This window comes from Lepus europaeus, chromosome 16 (genome assembly GCF_033115175.1).
Source record: "Lepus europaeus isolate LE1 chromosome 16, mLepTim1.pri, whole genome shotgun sequence".
Classification (NCBI taxonomy): Eukaryota; Metazoa; Chordata; class Mammalia; order Lagomorpha; family Leporidae; genus Lepus; species Lepus europaeus.
The window spans coordinates 74,079,839-74,099,595 of NC_084842.1; the positions used below are offsets into that span (position 1 = coordinate 74,079,839).

A 19,757-nucleotide genomic window follows, 5' to 3' on the forward strand; every position below is an offset into this window, starting at 1 on the left:
TCCCCCCTCCCGCTCCCCCTCCCCTTCCATTCATGTAAAGATTCATTTTCAATTCTCTTTGTATACAGAAGATCAATTTAGTATATATTAGGTAAAGGTTTCAACATTTTGCCCCCATAGCAACATCGAGTGAAAAAACTACCATTGGATTACTAATTATAACATTAAATAGCAATGTACAGCACATTAAAGACAGAGATCCCACATAATTTTTTTTTTCAAAATAATTAATTTTCTATGCCATTTCCATTTTAACACCAGGTTGTTTTTTGTTGTTTTTTTTTTTTTTTTCATTTCCAATTCTCTTTATATACAGAAGATCACTTCAGTATATAATTAGCAAAGACCTCATCAGTCTGCGCCCACACAGAAACGCAAAGTATAAAAATACTGTTTCAGTACCAGTCATAGCATCACTTGGCTTTAGACGACACATTAGGGACAGATCCCGCATGGGTGTAAGTACACAGTGACTCCTGTTGCTGACTTAACAATTTGACACTCCTGTTCATGGCGTCAGTAATCTCCCTAGGCTCTAGTCATGAGTTGCCAGGGCTATGGAAGCCTTTAGAGTTCGCTGACTTTGGTCTTATTCCGATAGGGTCATAGTCAAAGTGGAGGTTCTCTCCTCCCTTCGGAGAAGGGTATCTCCTTCTTTGATGGCCCCGTTCTTTCCACTGGGATCTCACTCACAGAGATCATTCATTTAGGTCTTTTTTTTTTTTTCCCATGATATCTTGGCTTTCCATGCCTGCTATACTCTCATGGGCTCTTCAGCCAGATCTGAATGCCTTGAGGGCTGATTCTGAGGCCGGAGTGTTGTTTAGGACATCTGCCATCCTATGAGTCTGCTGTGTATCCCACTTCCCATGTTAGAAATGTGCAGGGGATTCCAACACAATTCCATCAAGATGGCATGTACCAATGCCATCGCACTAGTCCAAGTGATCAATTTCAGCTCACAATTGATAGCTCTGATAGGTCTAAGAGTCAAAGAGATCACACAAACAAGACAAGTATCTGCTAATACTAACTGATAGAATCAAAAAGGGAGAGAAAGATCCAACATGGGAAGTGATTTATTTATTTTTGAGGTGAAATGTCTCAGTATCTCACAGTTCGGTAACACATTTTGGAAACGGGTCTCTAGTATGTGAGGCCCCAAACGTGGCAGGCAATCGTCACTAAAGGCAGGAAGATAGATGTGTATGTCAGTGGGACCAGGCACCCGGCCATTGAACTTCACAGTGGGAGAACATTGCAACATTGCTATTGGAACTTCAGAGACCATGGTTTTCCTGCCACTTGATTGTGTCTCTGGGCCACAGTCCACTTCCTGGGGTTTTCCTAGCGCTGGGAGAAGCCTTTTGGAGTCTGGCATTTTGGTAACACTGCTCTTCGTTGTTGCTCATAATCATAGGGTGGCTGCCCGCATAATTAGTAGTCATTTCTGGAAGGGGAATGTTTCCAGTTAGGAGAATAATTGTCATGACAGCTGGAATGTAAGCATTGGAAAAGATTTGGTCAGATTATAATGTGTGCTTCTTCCTGTGCTGCCTGGATTTTGATGTGAGCGACTTTTGCTATGTTCCACCCGACTTGTGGAGAGCAGTGCAGTGCCCAGAGAACTGCTTGCCAGTTGTGGACGGTGGTGTCCTTAGAGTGCCTTGTTGAGACCTGAAAGCAGATGTGTGTTCGTGAGTTAGGCATCGACCACAGGCGTTCCCTTACTTTTAAGCAGGATGGTTTTTACCTTGTTTGACTTGAAACATTTGTGTATACAAGTGAGAAGATACAAATGAAACAGTTTTGCAAAAACAGTTGCAAAGCTTGCCTTTAGTTTTATAGGGTTATGAAATTTAACTTTCTTAGGATTCCAGAACCTAAGAAGGAGGTCCTTTTAAAAAATTACAGATGCTTTAGTTACATGTCTAAATGTTTTGTTTGAAGGAGTTTGGTGTCGGTTTCACACTGGTTAATATAGTATGGTCAAGTAATACCTATCTCTAGAAACAAGAAGAACTTATTTGGGATAAATAGGTGAAGATACTGGTAGAGGAAAAATGCCAGGGACTGAGTGATGGATGTGTAAGTGTAACGACGCAGTGTTCCTGTGATGGCAGTGAATCACATCCTGTCCAGTTTGTGGAGTCTTAAACCACAAGGCTTAGTTTTCACCAGTTCTTATTCTAGTGAAAATAAATGATGAGCTTTAAGGGCTTGGACTTTTTTCTTTCAAATTGGAGAGGCTGAGGCAGACAAACAGAGCTTTTGTCTGCTGGTTCACTGCCCATTGTCTGCTCCCCAGGACAGTGCTTTCCAGAAACTCAGGGCGTGGCTTTGTGAGGGTTTCCTGGAGTTTCTCAAACTTGGACTTGCCAGAGCCCCCTGCGGGGTGGGTCAGAGCCGGAGACCGCTCCTGTGCACCCACCTCCTCCTTGTTTCTGATCCAGTGAGTCTCAGGTGGATTGTAAAATCCGCATTTCTAGTCGTTTCCAGGGGATGCTAGGCACTTTATCTGTTACCCTTGTCAAGAACTACTGTGTATCTCCATTCCCTATCCTTATAGTGTTTAATTGTTTTTCCTTTAGGTTAGATTTGTGTTTTGTTTTGTTAAAGAAAATTTCCTTTAAAAGGTTTAGAGATAGGGAAAGAGATACAGAGCAAGGTCTTCCACTGGTTCTTTTCTTAAACGCAGGCAGTGGCCAGGACTGAGCTGAGGATGAAGCCAGGAGGCAGGAACTCAAACCTGGTCTCACATGTGTTTGGTAGATCCCCACCCAGTGCCTTCTCGGGTCTGCATTGATAGGAAGCTGGAATCAGAGGCTGGAGCTGGCTACTGAACCCAAGTACTCTGATGTGGGATGTATGCATCTTACCGATTATGATAAATGTCTACCCTTTGTGTAACTTTTTAAAAACTTTTCAAGAACCTTTTACTGGAAAATTTCAACAATATAAAAGAAAGAATATAATCTTTAATACCTATTTATATCTCACTTAGCTTCAACAGTTTTACTTGGCTACTTATTTATTTACCAATCTGTTTTACTTGGCTACTTATTTTAAATATTTATTTATTTGAAAGGCAGATTACAGACAAGAGGGAGAGACAGAGTGAGAATGAGGGATCTTCTATCCACTGCCCACCCTCAGATGGCCACAACAGCCAGCTCTGGGCCAGGCAGGAAGTTAGGAGCCTGGAACTCCATCCAGGTCTCCAGTATGGGTGGTGGGGGCCCAAGCACTTGGGCCCATCATCTACTGCTTTCATAGGCTTGCGAGGAGGAAGCTGGATGGGAAGTGGAGTAGCCTGGACTGGAATTGGCACTTGGATAAGGGATGCTTTCATGGCAGGTGGTGGCTTATCCAGCTATGCCTCAACGCTGGCCTGTGTGCTTATTTGCTTTATCCCTACCTTCTTTCATTCTCAGTGCTGGAACATTTAAAAGCAAACCCTATCTTTCATTCACAATTTTCTATAAAAAAAAGGACTTTAGAAGTTGTGACCCGAACTAAGTATAAGTTTTTAATGTCATCAAAAATGTAGTTTATATTCAATTTTCCTTGGTTATGGTTTCTTAAAAATGTGGACCTTATCTCTGGTTACCTCACTGAATTCATTCATATCGTTTTGTGGTTGGTTAGCTAGGATTTCCTAGACAGAGACTTGTGTCCCCAGCAAATAATCATTGTTTTATCTGTTCCTGTATCAGAGTTATTGCTCTGTCTTTGTACAGTGGTGAGGACGTGCAGAGCAGTATTGGAGGCATTGAAAGTGGTCTAAACTGCCATTAGGTATGATAAGTGCTTGTTCCTGCCACTGCCCCGGGAAAACCCAGGGTGGGGATGCTGATGTAATTCTTACTTTGAGGTTTATGAGAACCCAAAAGTGATGTGAACTTTGACCCCAGTCCTTCAGGAGGTCGACTTGGGTTCACAAATTGTCAGAAAAGAATTTTTTTTTTTAGCCTCCTCTTACATCAAGACCGGCCCACTTCCCTGCTGTTCCCCTCTGTGTGGCCTGGACAGTGCTGGTCAGCACTGCTGCTGGGGCTGCCACTCCCCTGGTTCTCAGTTTTTTAAGAGTCAGGGGAGGTCTTCTACTCAGGCCTGGATTGGAAGCCAGCTCCCGGCCACCAGGGTTCAGCCTCCTTGTTGGTGTTTTGCTGTTGGCCTCTGGAGGGGTCTGTTTGCTTACAGCTCTGCAATGCATTTGCAAAGCTGTCTTTTCCTTTTTGTATTGCTCACTTTTTGCGGGAGAGTTGACCAGTCTTCCCTACTTCCAGAGAGGGAAAATGCAGCTCACTGTTGTAATCCTGAAAAGAAAACAAAATTGTCTTCCTTGGAAGTGTTGGAGAGAATCCTAGGCCAGAAGCGTTTCCGCTAGTTCTGAAGGAGTCGTGGAGGTTGCCCTTGAAGTTGTGCCTGTCATGAGTAGTGCACCTCACGTGTTCGAGGGAGTTGTGACAGCAGCTGCTTGGCCTGCCCTGGGGAAATGCTCTCCTTGGCATTGTGAGGCTAAGGTTGTCTGTGCCTCCACTGGAAACGCATCCAGAATCAGTTTTTCCCCAGTCACAGCAGCAACACATATTTTTCAACTTATGCCTCTTTTTTCTCTGCAGTCTATGTTCTCTCTGTATTTGTAGCCTGTTGATTAAAGAAGAATGACCTTTTTAGTTTTGCTTTTTGGTAAGCTACCGCAAATCCTCTCTGTAAGGAAGTGGAGACTAGCTGCAGTAATTACTGCAGGCCGTGCTGTTCCCACCTCCTGTCCCTGCTTTTCCCACACATTGCCCAGCTCCGCATCCACATCCTCTTCCTTCTCTGTACTCCTCCTTTACCAGGACGTCTGAGCCTTAGTCTGCCCTGAGTTGTGAGGATCATCACAGTCAGACCTCAGCAGAAACCTGCGTTGCTGGGAAGCCTCCCTGGGATCCCACATCACTCAGGACACTGACACCTGCCATTAGTGACATAGATGCACTTTTTTTTTTTAAAAAAAGATTTGTTTATTTATTTGAAAGGCAGAGTCACAGAGAGAGAAAGAGAAAAGTCTTCCATCCGCTGGTTCACTCCCCAAATGGCTGCAATGGCTGGAGTTGCGCTGGTCCAAAGCCAGGAGCCAGGAGCTTCTTCTGGGTCTCCCGTGCAGGTGCAGGGGCCCAAAGACTTGGGCCATGCTCCACTGTTTTCCCAGGCCACAACAGAGAGCTGGATCGGAAGTAGAGCATCCAGAACCCAAGCCAGCACCCACATGGGATGCTGGCACTGCAGGTGGTAGCCTCACCCACTACGCTACAGCGCCAGCTCCCATAAATGCACTTTTAATTCTTGATTATCAAAACTGAGCAATTTCTTCATCAATAGAATTGGGATAATGGCATACTTTGAGATAGGTATGATCTCAACAGTGTACTTGATTTTATAAGTAGGAGACAGCCATGAAGACTGCTCTAACTTAATACCAGTATTGATTATGATGATGTCAGGTTTGGATGATGACATGCCAGTTCCTGGACTTCTCACGTCATCTTATTGGCTGTCACAGAACAGTTGCCCAGCTTGCTGTCCTACCTATACAGGACTGAAATTCTTGCTTTTTTAGTTAATAGAGCTGATAAAGACATCCCTTGCCACCCAGGACTTGAAAATGTGAAGTATGGGAGAAGTATAGACTGGTTAGCTTTTCTCAAAAACTGCATGATTGCTCAGTTGATACCTGCTGGGTGTGTGAAGATGAATCTTTTGGGTTTTTCTTTCTTTTTTTTTTCTTTTGAATTTATCATGGAATGAGACATTCTGAGTACGTCTTATTAGATATACTGGTCCAATTTTACGAGTGAGCAAACTGACTCTTGGAGACGCTAACTGATTTGAACTCTTAACTAGAAATATCTTTAAAAGTTTTATTTAGTGGCTGGTGCCATGGCTCACTTGGTTAATCCTCCGCCTGTGGTGCCAGCATCCCATATGGGTGCTGGGTTCTAGTTCCGGCTGCTCCTCTTCCAGTCCAATTCTCTGCTGTGGCCTGGGAGGGCAATGGAAGATGACCCAAGTGGTTGGGCTCCTGCACCCACATTGGAGACCAGGAGGAAGCGCCTGAATCCTGGCTTCGGATCGGCGTAGCTCCGGCCGTAGCGGCCATTTGGGGGGTGAACCAACAGAAGGAAGACCTTTCTCTCTGTCTTTCTCTCTCACTGTCTAACTCTATCTGTTAAAAAAAAAAATTGTTTATTTATATATTTGAAAGGTTGAGTGACAGGGAATCAGGAGAAAAGAGACAGAGATAGTGATCCTCCAGCTGTGGTTCAGTTCCCAAACTCCCCTCACAGCTAGAGCTGGGCCAGGCCAAAGCCAGTAGCCATAAACTCCACCAGAGTCTCCCATGTAGAAGTGATGAACCCAGGCACATGGACTATCCTCTGCTACTGCCCAGGCACAGTAACAGGAAGCTGGATTAGAAGTGGAGGCGGGACTCCATCCCAGGCCCCTCTGACACAGGATACATGCTACGTCCTACCTAGGAGTATTTAACTCCAAGGCACATAAATATTCTCAGGTTTAGACACAAGACTTATGTATTAAAGTCAGGTATCATCCAGTTTAGTGTATACATTGTCTGTTTAATGTGATAACATTAGAAATTTGTGAAATGTATAGGTTATTTGACCTAAGTTTGATCAAAATTCCAATGACATTAGTGAAGAACAGGAGATGCTGTGTGTTTTACAACACATGACATTGAACACTTTCACTGTTAAGAACGTGGCATTTTTGTTTCTTCCCATTTTGTCTCTGATAAAGTACATTCACAGGTGTTTTTTGTTGGTTTAGTGTGACAGGTGCAAGAGCAGGTGCCTCATTCCTTCTGACCCTTTTGTGGCTGAAATGGCCTTCAGGGAATGAGGCCAAGGAGAAATGCTGGGCTTTGTAAATGCCAGTTGTACTTTTTAAACTGTCTCTGTGTGTCAGATTTCAGGAATCCCTTTTTAATCCAGTGTAATTTTTCAGGCACTGTTACCCCTTTGTGTCTTTTCTGGCTGCTGTGACAGGTTCAGAACTACCTCTGGAACCAAGCTGCAGGAGCATATAGCATTATATGATTATCTGCTCTAGGGAATGTTGTGGCAACAAATCCCTTTCCTCAGCCCTTAGCCATCTGACGTCAAATAATGAGAAAAACGGCTTGTTCTTAGCTAAGGCAATCACTCTTGTCCGCTCTGTTGTCTTAGAGGTATTTCTTTTCTTTACGATTATGAACACCCAGTTACATTCCTTTCCTGACATTATCTAGTAGAGCAGAGCCGTAGGTCTTTGGTCAGGTAATTACCATAGTTTTTTCTTTTTTTTTTTTTTTTTTTAAGGAAAGATGCCATGTCTAATAGGTCTTACGTCGAATCCTCCTGAAGTCCATGTGTTTAAAAAAGCTTAGTTACAACTGTGCTGATCTGTAAATATATTTCAGTAGAAGCTTAGAATCAGTATTGTATTTTTATATTTTCAATTTTTCAGCAAATAGGAATTTTATTTGTGATAGAGCACTTGATCATATCATCTCTTTTACCTATTTTATGTTTGTACCAAACTGTGAAATAATGTCAGAATAATAGATAAAAGCGTAACTGAGTTATTCTGGTGACTGAATTCTCATCAAGAATTGGGACTTTTTTTTTAAGATTTATTTATTTGAAAGGCAGAGTTACAGAGGGAGAAGGAGAGACAGAAAGCTTTTCTACCCACTGGTTCACTCCCCAATGGCCACAATAGCCCACTGGGCCAGGTCTAAGCCAGAAGCCAGAAGCTGCTTCTGGGTCTCCTAGGCACTTGAGCCATCTTCCGTTTCTTTCTCAGACCATCAGGAAGGAGCTGGATCAAGTTGGAGTAGTCAGGACTGGAACCAGCACCCATATGGGATGACAGCACTGCAGGTGGCAGCTTAACCAGCTGCACCACAGTGCTGGCTTCAAGAATTGGGACTTCTTAGTCCAACTTTTGTTGGACTAAACAACTTGGACAGATTCCATAACTGCTATATCAGGAGTTAGTACCTCGCTTTGTAACTACAGGAATTAGGGTTTCTAGTAGAATGGCATTCATCCGCTGACCAGTGTGTTAGGAAAATACCCATGATGCTCATCCTCCCATGAGATGTTCAAAATGAACCAGCTGAGGATCTACAGAGCTTGATTATAAACTCTTTAATTTTTGTTGAAACCCATTGTATTAATTTGTATTTGTATGGTAATTAATTTGTATTAAACCTATTGTATTAATTAATCTTCTATTTGTGAGTCCATGCAGATAGGGTCTTTGGATTAAATTTCATTATTCTTTGTTATTACCCTGCTGATTTCCTTGATAGCCATTAATACAATTTAAGCAACTTTTTTTTTGAACTTTTATTTAATGAATATAAATTTCCAAACTACAGCTTATGGATTACAATGGTTTCCCTCCCCCCCAAAACTTCCCTCCCACCCGCAACCCTCCCCTTTCCCGCTCCCTCTCCCCTTCCATTCACATCAAGATTCATTTTCAATTCTCTTTATATACAGAAGATCAGTTTAGTATATATTAAGTAAAGATTTCAACAGTTTGCACCCACATAGCAACACAAAGTGAAAAATACTGTTGGAGTACTAGTTATAGCATTAAATCACAATGTATAGCACATTAAGGACAGAGATCCTACATGATATTTTTTAAAAATTGATTAATTTTCTATGCAATGTCCAATTTAAAACCAAGTTTTTTTTTTTTTCCATTTTCAATTATCTTTATATACCGAAGATCGATTCAGTATATACTAAGTAAAGATTTCATCAGTTTGCACCCACACATTTCCTTGCTTGTTTGGTATTTTCTTCACTAGACTAAAAGCTTAAAGGTAGAGCTTCTAACTTTCTTTCATTGATGTATCTCCATTGCTTAGGACAGTGTCTGGTTCACATTAACCCTCAATTAAAATTTAGTCCATATACATTGTAAATGAACAATAATAATAAGCATTTGAAGTGGACATTCACAAGCTGTGAGTAAATGAACCTTGATGGTACTGGCTTCTATACCAGGTTTGACACTAGTGGATAGTGGTGTAGGTAGGACACTGTGGTGTCCCACCCTTCAGATGTTTACACTGACAGTAAAGTGAGGAAATGATTGTGATGTGCTGTGGCAAGGGCAGTGCAGAGTCAGGGGAACTTTTCACTGGATCAGGGTGGGAGAGTGCTTGCAGAGGAGGTAAGAGGCAATTTTGTTGAATTGGTTCTCTACATAGGAACACAGTTTTAAAATGTGCCCCTCTTACCACTCCTTTTAGACATCACCTGAAAAGAGAGATGCATTTTGGGATTGAAATGATTTTTTTTAAAAAGCAATACAAAAGCAGGCAACTTTTTCTTTTTTGAATACCTACTATGTACCAGGCTGAGATTCAGGAACCTTATATTTGCTACTGGAACTTAATCTGCACAAAGTTTAGGAAAAAAGAAAAGACAGGACTGCTAGTATCCTGTTTAGCAGATCAAGTCAGTGCAGATACAGGGAGATGACATGCCTGGCTCAGGTAACATTGGTCAGCATTGGGAGTCCTGGTCTTCAGTCGTGTGGTTGCATCACCCTATGTTCAGGGTTGGGATCTGGGAGGTTTCTGCGTGCCTGCTTTCTTTGTAAAGTGACCTCTGCACTGACTGGGCTGAACTTTTTCCAGGCCCCTCTCAGCCCTTATGATTACACATTCTGTGATGTGTACAGGATTGAGGATCTCAGCTGGGATCTTCCGGGCTGCTCGAAAGACATCTATGGAGATAGCCCGTGCTGTCAGCCTTGGCACCGGGGTGTCCTGCCTTTGATTAGAGGCAGGACCAATCAGCATGTGCACCGGGGCGGGGCGTCCTGCCTTTGATTAGAGGCTGGACCAACCAGCATGTAAATCCTCTCCTGCTACCTCTGGAATATTTTTGTTGCTCTTTCTGCCAAAGATGGCAGAAATCCCCTTTGAGCATTTTGCTCCACGAAGACCCCTGGGACCCTAGTGTGTCTCCTTGTGCCAGGACAGTTCAGTGCATTTCTCTGAGGTGGGACACACAAGTCACGGTAAGCAATAGTTGAGTTTTTACTGGCATTGCTTGACAGGTGTTTCCATCCGTAAGTTACAAAGGGAGCTAATGAAAAGAAACCCCTTGATGAACAAGTAAAGCAAGCAGTGGAAAAGCGAGCACCTCCTATGATCCATTTATTTCGTGGCCCTGGGCCTTAAAGCAGTCTTGGATTTGGGAGGAAGGAAGAATGAGTTCACACGTATAAAGTGACAGAGCCGTGGGATTGCACAGCACAAATGGGAAAGCAGCAGCAGTTGGACATGCCTAGAATTTTTAACATGGCAGGAGACTAAAGAGGTAGGCAGGGTGTATTTTTAATAATAGTAGAGTTTGATTTAAAAAGAAGTGTTTATCAGTGGTTTTCCAGACAAAGAGATCTTTTTATTGTCGTCTGATGTGACATTTTTTCCTTATGTAGTCTAATTGCCTTTTCTTTTCCTTCAATTTGAGCTATTGTTGGGCAGCCTTTTCAGTAGCGATGTGCAGGCTGCTTAGGTACACTGTTTTGAGCGAAATCAAATGGCCTTAATTGAAGATGCCATTTATGTCTGAAGATGTTTTAATGAGATTCCTGTTGGGGTTTCATGTGACAGTTTAGACTGAAGGCCAATCTCATTGTCTTTCTGGGATTTTGATTGTGTAAAACAGCCTGTGCTGGTTTTCAAGATCTTTCTCTTTTCTCCTGTGTGCCCACTAGCTAGGTGACGTGATGGTTGACATTGCAAGTAACATCATGTTGGCTGATGAGCGTGTCCTGTGGCTGGCACAGAGGGAAGCTAAAGCCTGCAGTAGAATTGTTCAGTGTCTACAGCGCATCGCCACATACCGGCTGGCCAATGGGGCTCATGTTTATTCAACAGTGAGTGTCACATTATCATACGCTTCCAAGGGAAAAACTCATTTAAGGCAACTCTCATACAAATGAGATAAGTCTCTTCCCATGGTGGGGTGGATGTATTCTGTTACTGCTGACGAGTACTGAATTTCTTTCACTAAAACATTTGAAAAGTTGTTTGTTTTCAAGTACTATGTTTTCTTGGTAACTTGAAAATACTTTCTTACTCTGTAATTTGAATGGTTATGAACCGTCTCATCCGTTGAAATGCTCTCTGTGACGGAAATGAGAGTGCTCAGTGCTGCCCTGCTTGCACATGCAGGACATCAAGCTGATACTCTGCCATGCACCCTGAGGGATGTGTTGAGAGACTGCTTGACTGCCTGCCCAGGCTTCCATCTCCAACGAGGCTGGGGATGCCCGCCAGCACCTGCAGAGCTACTGGGATCTTTTAGTCAATCACTCTCGGGATTATAAGATACTCAAATGTAATCCAAATAGTATTCAACTTAGTTTGTGTTAAATTGAACTGTTCTTCATTTCTTTGGATACTACTTAATTTTTCTTTTAAAAGTACAGTAAATATGATAAATAATTTGTTATTCTATTAGTAATCATATACTGACCTAGTCCATTGTTTTTGTTTCCCAATTATTTTTACTGGTCCAGGTGGAATAGAATTCTCTGTACATCCTCCTGTGAATTTATACAATTCATAATTACTTTTTTCCATTGACTTCTGAGTTTTTTTTTTTTAGTTACACCATGTTTTATTATTTCTTTTGCTCAACTAATTTTTGCATTGCTTTCCTGAATAATAAGTACGATGGAGGCCTAGCATTGGTGCTGTTTTTAAATATTGTGTGGGTCATTTTCCTCACAGATACAAATTCTGTGGCCCTGTTTGATACCAGATTGTCATTTTTATGGTCATACTCAGTGCTGTCTGGCTGCTCGGACCCTTTTTAATCCCGTCCTTGAGTCCTGCTTATGCAGCTGGAACAACTTCCTTTTTTTCATATAAGGAACAAATTTAATGTATTTCATATATATACATTTTTAAGAACATAATGCTACTTCTCCCTTGCGTCCCTCCCTCCACCTCCCTTTCTTTCTTTTAATTTTTGTGGTGAAATGCTTTCAGTCTACTTTATAATCAAAGTTTAATCTTCCACTAAATAAAGAATTCATTAAGTAGTAAGTAGAAAAACCCCGGTTCCTCAAGAGTATGGACGCGGCTATAAACAGTAATCAGATCTGAATTATTGATTCTTCCGAGACCTCAATGGTATAAGAAAGGTCATGGTGAGTATTTGCACTCCACTTCACAAAAAAGTTTTACTTCTGCTTACACCAAAGGTGATACTTCTTCAGTGAAGTGTGCCTCACCATATTAGCTTGCTTTCTTATAACTGGGGTCACACGTGTTGGGCACGAGTAGTTCTACTTTTCAGAAGCTCTGTTGGTTAGGCACTGGGTGGGCTAAGCAGGTCGGATGCCTTTTGGAATGCCTGCATCCCCTGTCAGAGTGCCTGGGTTCCAGTCTTGACTCTGCTTCTGAGTCTAGGTTCCTGCTGAGTAGTACTCTGGAGGGAAGCTGGTGATGGCTCAAGTGCTTGGATCCCTTCCACCCTTGTGAGAGGTTCAGACAGAGTTCCAGTTACCTGGCTCAGCCCTGGCTCAGCCCTGGCTGTTGTTGGCATCTTGGGGAGTGAACCAGCAAGTGGAAGAACTCTGCCTCTGTCTCCTCTCTGACTTTCAAATAAATAAAAGTTTTTAAAAAATTTTAAGATTCTGAAAAACAGGATTCACCTTATTAATTTACAAAATTTAAATGCTGGGCTGGTGCTGTGGCGTAGCGGGTTAAGCTGCCACTGTGGTGCTGGCATCCCATATGGGCACCGATTTGTGTCTTGGCTGTTCTTCTTCTGATCTAGCTCTCTGCTATGGCCTCTGAGAGCAGTAGAAGATGGCCCAAGTCCTTGGACCCCTGCACCCACATGGGAGACCCAGAAAAAGCTCTTGATTCCAGGTTTCGAATAGGCTCAGCTCCAGCCACTATAGTCATTTGGGTAGTGAACCAGCAGGTGGAATACCCTTCTCTCTGTCTCTCCCTCTCTCTGTAACTCTACCTTTCAAATGAATAAATAAAATCTTCAAAAAAAATTTTAAATGCTAAGACTTTTCACAAGTGTATATAATCTCTGAGGCAAAAGCTGGTGCAAGGATTTCTTAGTCTTAGAAAGTTTAGGAACTGCTAACTATTTCCTAACACATACTAGGGTTCTTCAAAACAGTTTCTGGAAAAATGGGACTAAAAGATATTTTATTTGGGTGCAGAGATTTTTGAAATCTGTGAGCATGTGTGGGAGGGCCTTCACACAGTTCACAGCAAATGCATCTTATGAGAAAACTATGCATGGATTTCAAAATAATTTCCATCAAAATAAATGTAATCTTTAATTCCATTTCCCGTGAGCCTTTTACAGTCCCCTCATATATGATACTTGCCAAATTCTGTTTTACGCTTCATATTTAAAAAAAAATTGTATTTTATCTCCCTAAGAGATTTTTAATCATCCTACACCAAAAATCCCATGCTGAACTGTTACTGTAGGGTACTGAGCAAGTTGACTTCCCTGTGTGGTTGCGCAAGCTTAATCCTCCCTTAACAAGGGAAGAGAGACCTTAGGATTTGCAGTAAACCCTGGCACCTTGCTGGATATGAAACTGAGACTCACCAGTGTGTGATTTCTCGTGCCCTCTTGGACATGGGGCTCCCACCCGGGATGGTGCTGGCCATCCCCGTAGGCATCCTGGCGAATGCTCTCACAGATCTCAGTTCAGCAGGTCTCATCTTTTTCAGGTGATTTTTCAGATCCAGTTGGCTCTTTAAAATCTGTTTTTTTTCCTACCCTTTGAACCTTCCACACCATCACAGTTTTGGACTGAGTCTGGGTCAAGTTTTTATTAATGGCCTTAGTGCAGGGAGTTAACTTATAGAGAAAGGAAAAGTGAATATGGCCTGTTGGGTTGAACCAGGTACTTTTTTTTAGTGTGTTTCCCAAACCCTAGTAGTTCCTGTTCATTCCCCTGTAGGATGATTGTCACGGTGGTGGCCAGGGTTTGGCGAGGATCCATTGTTCTCTCTGATTATCTTAGAATAAGAAAATCTTCTATTTTTGTCATGTAATTTCCTGTAAAGGGCTTTTCAAATTTTATTATTAAAATTATTTATGAGAATGACAAAACAGACAGACTTAGAGGGAGGGAGCTCTTATCCACTGGTTCACTCCTAAAGTGTCTGCATCCAGTAAGGGCTGGGCCAGGGCAGAAGCCAGGAGCCAGGAACCCAATCCAAGTGTCCTATATATGTAGCAGGAAGTCAGCAACTTGAATCATCACCACTGCTTGCCAGGGTCTGAATTAGAAGAAAACTGGAGTCAGAACCCAAAGCTGGGTATGTGAGCCCAGATACTCCAGCAGAGGGTGCGGGCATCTCAACTGCTGGGCCAGCCACTGCCCTCTGAGCTACATTGAGTTGACTTCTAGTTGGTACCTGATCTAGCTTACTTTGTGACTGACTCGTTCTTTTCCCTTTTCTTACACTACCAGCTCTCTGCACTGTGTTTTTGTGTATGAGAATCTGGGCTTTCTGGTTTGGCTCACACATATAATGGTGTGTGTTTGGAAGGTCTTTTCTCCTCATATTCTACATCTGTTGTAACCGCTGTCTGCTTGCCTTTTGAAGTACTCGCCCAACATTGCTCTGGAGGCGTATGTCATCAAGGCCGCAGGGTTCACGGGGGTGACCTGCACCGTGTTCCAGAAAGTGGCCTCCTCTGACCGCACCGCACTGTCGGATTATGGCAGGCGGGATCCCGACGGAAACCTGGACAAGCAGCTGAGCTTTAAGTGCAATGTTTCCAATACGTTTTCAAGTCTGGCCCTGAAGGTATGTTGCATTCTCTCATCATTTAAGACGACTTATAGTTAGATTAGAATGCTCAAAACGATTTGCTTTGCAAATTAACTTTATTGAAGGTGCTTTTTGAGGTAGGAGGGTGTGGGGAATATTGTTATGAATCTGCTGTTGTTTTAAAGGAAATTCAGGCCAGGAAGAGCCCCTGGGCCCTGTGGGTTTCTTGCCTGGGCATCTTCTTTCTCCACCCAAAAAATGCCAATATTTACATTTTCTGACTGCAGTGGTATAAATGGAACATATTCAGACATTTTCCTTGACCTGAAGGTTTCTTTTGCTCCTGATTGTAAGATGTGAGAATGTTTCCATGGGCCTCTGAACGGATGGCCCGCTGCGCCTAATGGAGGAGTTTGCCTGGAGGCCTGGTATTGGCTTAAGTCAGCTGTATTCCAAGAAATGCAAATACGCGATACAAATTCAGAAATTTGTGTTTCATGAGAGCAAGAAAAATGAAAGCATTTTCATTGATTTTTAAAATTGGAGCTCTGAGGAGCCACGTTTTCTCAGCTTGCTTCATGTGGGCATGGGCCACTGTGTTCTCTGTGGTTTTTTAACTCAATGGCACTTTCTGTGTTTCTGGTTCTTTCCTGAATGACAGTGCAGACAGTGTCCTAGTCATTTTTAATGGCCATGTAACCATTGATCAGACAGGTGTTAGGTGTTCTGGTACATTGCAAGTGCTTAATAAATATTGGATGAGTGAATGATGAATTAATGTATTTTGTCATATTTTACCCTGGTGACCTCAGTAAGATGAGCCAGTTTGCCAAATTTAGAAATATCCCAGCTGTCAAAGACAGTCTCAACTGGGTCAGAGTGCCTGATGATGAGATAGCTGTTTGCTACCACAGACTCCGAGGAAAATTGGCAAGGTTTGTCATATGAGTGTGCTACATGCACCCAGCCGAGCCACTGCTGTAGCCCTGCTCAGGTTCCTTGTTGTGTCTTTTGTTGTTAAAAACAGACCATAAAAGTCATAGAAGCCGCAGCACACACCAGGCTGTGAGAGAAAGGCATGTGTTTGAGGAGTGCTGAAAACTGATGAGCTCTTCTGTGGTAGGTGATCAGAGGAGGTGCAGACAATGAAGGTATTTCCTCAGTTTCACAGCCTACCCTTGTGCCTGCTAAGGTAGAAAGCTGGAGAGGAACACTTCTAGAGTTGTCAATTTCATGCTACTCTATCCTTTTAAAATAGCCTGTGGCCAGAGAGCAAGGAGACGTCGCACTGTCACTCACGTTGCACTGATGGATATGAGTAAACTGAATGAAAAAATGAACACATCCTTCCTGGCACAAAATTAGTTCTGAATTTTAGCATCAGCACCACAGAGTGTACTTTTAGCATCTTCACCTTTGTGCTAGAGCATGTTTTACTTACTGTACCTCCTTAGTATTTTTTAATCCTTAAGCATACTGACTAAACAACCTGAACATCCAGCAGTTGATGACATTATTCTTAAATGCGAACACGGCACAGCAGAGGACGTTAAACTCCTGAAAAGCCTGTCCTTATTTAGCCTTCTGCGTCCCACTTGATTTTCTTCCTACATACTTCTTGAATCTGGATTCTCCTCTCCGTGCCGTCACCACAGCCTGGTGTGGGCTCCCGCCCTTGTTGCCCCAGCCTCGGCGAGTTCTTGTCTAGCCTGCGTCTCTAGGGTATTGCAGAGGAATCCATCCTCCTCATGTCAGTTGATCTACCCGGGGCTGTGGACATGAGCCAGCTTGCAGAGGGGCTGCCATGCCCGTCGGTGAGCTGCCGAATACCTCCCTACCACATTGCAAGGCGGGGCTGTTCCCCCAGACCCCTCAGTGCTTCCTCAGCCCTGCTGGGCCTTCTGTCAGAAACATCACCCACAGCTTTGCACAGCTTAGCAACTGAGGAGTCAGTGCCTGTAGAGAGGGAGGGAGGGAGAGAGGAAGAGAGCATCTGGGGGCCCTTTGTGGAGACGTTTCTGATTGTTAGGGCTGTGCTTTTTCAAGCTTTTCACACTGGGAGTATTACCTTCATAATGACCCAAGTGCATACCTACCTACCTACCTTATCAGCGGCCTGATAACTGCTTCTGTCTCTGGAGACACCTGTTTGGTGGCTTTGTTGTTTGGTACCTGCTCTCTTGCCCCACATATGGAACTCCCTCCTCTGCCCCCGTACCATGGCAGCAAAGTCGCCTTGGTGCCTTTCTCAACCACCTGGCCACTCTTGAGTCTGGCTCCTACTGCTTCTTGTGTTCGAATCCCCTGCTCACTGCCTGCCTTCCCTGACTGTTCATTTTCACCCAGCAGAATCTCACCTCCAAGAAGCCTTTCCTAGTAGCATCCAATCCATCCTCTCTCCCGTCCTCACTGCCTTTAATGTCTCTCCCTCACTTTCCTGTAATGTTCGCTCAACTTTTTTTTTTAAAGATTTATTTTATGTATTTGAAAGTCAGAGTTACAGAGAGGTAGAGACAGAGAGAGAGGTCTTCCATCCACCGGTTCACTCCCCAGATGGCCGCAACTGCTGGAGTTGTGCCGATCTGAAGCCAGGAGCCAGGAGCTTCTTCCGGGTCCCCCACTTGGGTGCAGGAGCCCAAGGACTTGGGCCATCTTCGGCTATCCCAGGCCATTCCAGAGAACTGGATCAGAAGAGGAGCACCCGGGACTAGAACCGGCACCCATATAGGATGCCAGCACTTCAGGCCAGGGCGTTAACCCACTGCGCCACAGCACTGGCCCCCTGCTGAACTCTTTCAAGATTTATTTATTTATTTGAAAGAGACAGTGGGGGCATAGAGACAAAACTTCCATATGCTGATTCACTCCCCAAATGGCTGCATTGGCAGGGGCTGGGCCAGGTGGAAGCCAGGAGCCAGGAACTCTTTCTGGGTCTCCCACATGGGTAGCAGGGGCCCATGTCCTTGGACCATTTTCCACTACTGCCTTCCCAGGTACGCTAACAGGGGACTGATTAGAAGTGGAGCAGCCAGGACAGTAACCAGTGCTCAGGTGAGATGCCAGTGTTACAAGCTTCAACCTTACCTGCTGTACCACAGTGCCCGCCCCCGCTCTGTTTGTTTCTGTCATTGCATGTCACACATGGGAGCCATGATGGGCTTCTCACCTCCCACACTGGGCACGGAGTACTTGAGAGCTGACCCAATGCTTGAGTCACTAATGAATTCAGTAGGAGATGGAGTAGCCTGCTGTTTGACTCTGATTAATGGTAACCGATCAATTTTTTTTTCTTATTTTTTCTCAACAAAATGATTCTTTTCAGTTATTGGCACCATAACTCAGGTATGTTTGTTTAACAAATACTGATCTACTTTCGCGAAACTGCCAAGGGCGTTTAAGAATTAGCTGATGTTTTGAATTCAGCCATAATTAGCCAAAACAAAAATTCGTTCCTTAAAATTTACTTACTTGGAATTCAAAGATTCCCTTTTTTTGTCCCTATCCCAGACTTGGGCTTTTTTTTTTTTTTTTTTTTGCCAGGCAGAGTTAGAGAGAGACAGTTTATAGACAGTGAGAGAGAGAGAGAAAGGTCTTCCTTCCATTGGCTCACTCCCCTAGTGGCCGCTACGGCCAGCGCTGCGCCCATCCGAAGCCAGGTGCCGGGTACTTCCTCCTGGTCTCCCAGGTGGGTGCAGGGACCCAAGCACTTGGGCCATCCTCCACTGCACTCCCCCCCCTACCCGGGCCACAGCAGAGAGCTGGACTGGAAGAGGAGCAACTGGGACTAGAACCCTGGGGTGCCGGCGCCACAGGCGGAGGATTAGCCAAGTGAGCCATGGCGCCGGCCCAGACTTGGGCTTTAACCTAACTGAAGGCCTTTCAATTTTCCAGCCCAGTCATGTGTCCTCGTGTTTCCCACCTTCCCCTCTGCCTTTTTTCATGCCCTCTAAGTGAGGTTGCTAGATGGAATTCCTGCTGCTCCCCTCTAAGACGGCATGCAGGCTGCATCTCCTTTCCTCCCTGCGGCAGAGTGAGTCCTCGCCCGGAATCCCTGAGTACTTTTGTCCATTCTCGGGAATAATTAAAAGGCGTTCGGATGTACCTCTCACCACTTGCAGTGGGAAGCCTATGATATGGTGACTTCACGGTGTGGTCTCCGTGCTGCCAGACAGCTTGTGTTCATGTCAAGCACCGTTTCATGGGACGGGTGTGGAAAGGTGGGCAAGGGCCTTCAGCCTCTGAATTTCAGTTCCTGGCCTGTAATGTGAGGATCACGAGACAGTGCTTAACTCAGTTGCCGTTGAAGGGCTTCAATGAGGCAAGCATGCTGACATTCAGAGCAGCTGCTGTGCAGGGTGAGCACTCAGTACGTGTTCGTTCTTGTTAGTCTTGTTTCCGTCGTCACTGTCTCTCCCTTGTTAGATAATGAATTCTGGAAGGTAAGGACCACTCCCTCTTCTGTTGTTTATCTTCACATTCTGCACAGTGCCGAGAAACTAAACACCCAGAGAATGTTGTTAAGTAAAATTAACATTCAGACTTAATTAGCAAAGACAATCATTGAAAAAAAATAATTATAAAGGCAAATTTAATCCTTGTTAATCTTCAGCAGTGAGATAATCAAAAGGTGGTATACAGTTAATAGCTAATTATACAAAAATCCTGGACCGTATTCTAATAGCTATCTGTTTAAAATCAAGCACGTAGGTAGTTAAGAAAACATGCAGGAATCACTGTTTTGTTGTTTTGCATTAGATGGCTTTTTGACTAATTCTGATTTTAGGGGAAGAACTTTATAGACTTTAACAAATTAAGATTTCTGGAAGTTTAGATTTTTTAATTACATACTGGAAGAAGTACAGATTCTTTCATACAGCAAGATGTTAAGATCTAGTGGAGG

The 19,757-nt window shown here is 43.7% G+C and overlaps 1 protein-coding gene across 1 annotated transcript in view; it reads left to right on the forward strand.

The window, feature by feature from the left end:
* The window catches only part of ADGRA3 (adhesion G protein-coupled receptor A3), a 136,962-nt gene that overhangs the window by 88,291 nt on the left and 28,914 nt on the right, over positions 1-19,757 (forward strand). The window contains exons 11-12 of the mRNA XM_062213349.1: positions 10,801-10,962; positions 14,690-14,893. Coding sequence (XP_062069333.1) covers positions 10,801-10,962; positions 14,690-14,893 — 366 coding nt within the window. The remainder of the gene's footprint in view (positions 1-10,800; positions 10,963-14,689; positions 14,894-19,757) is intronic.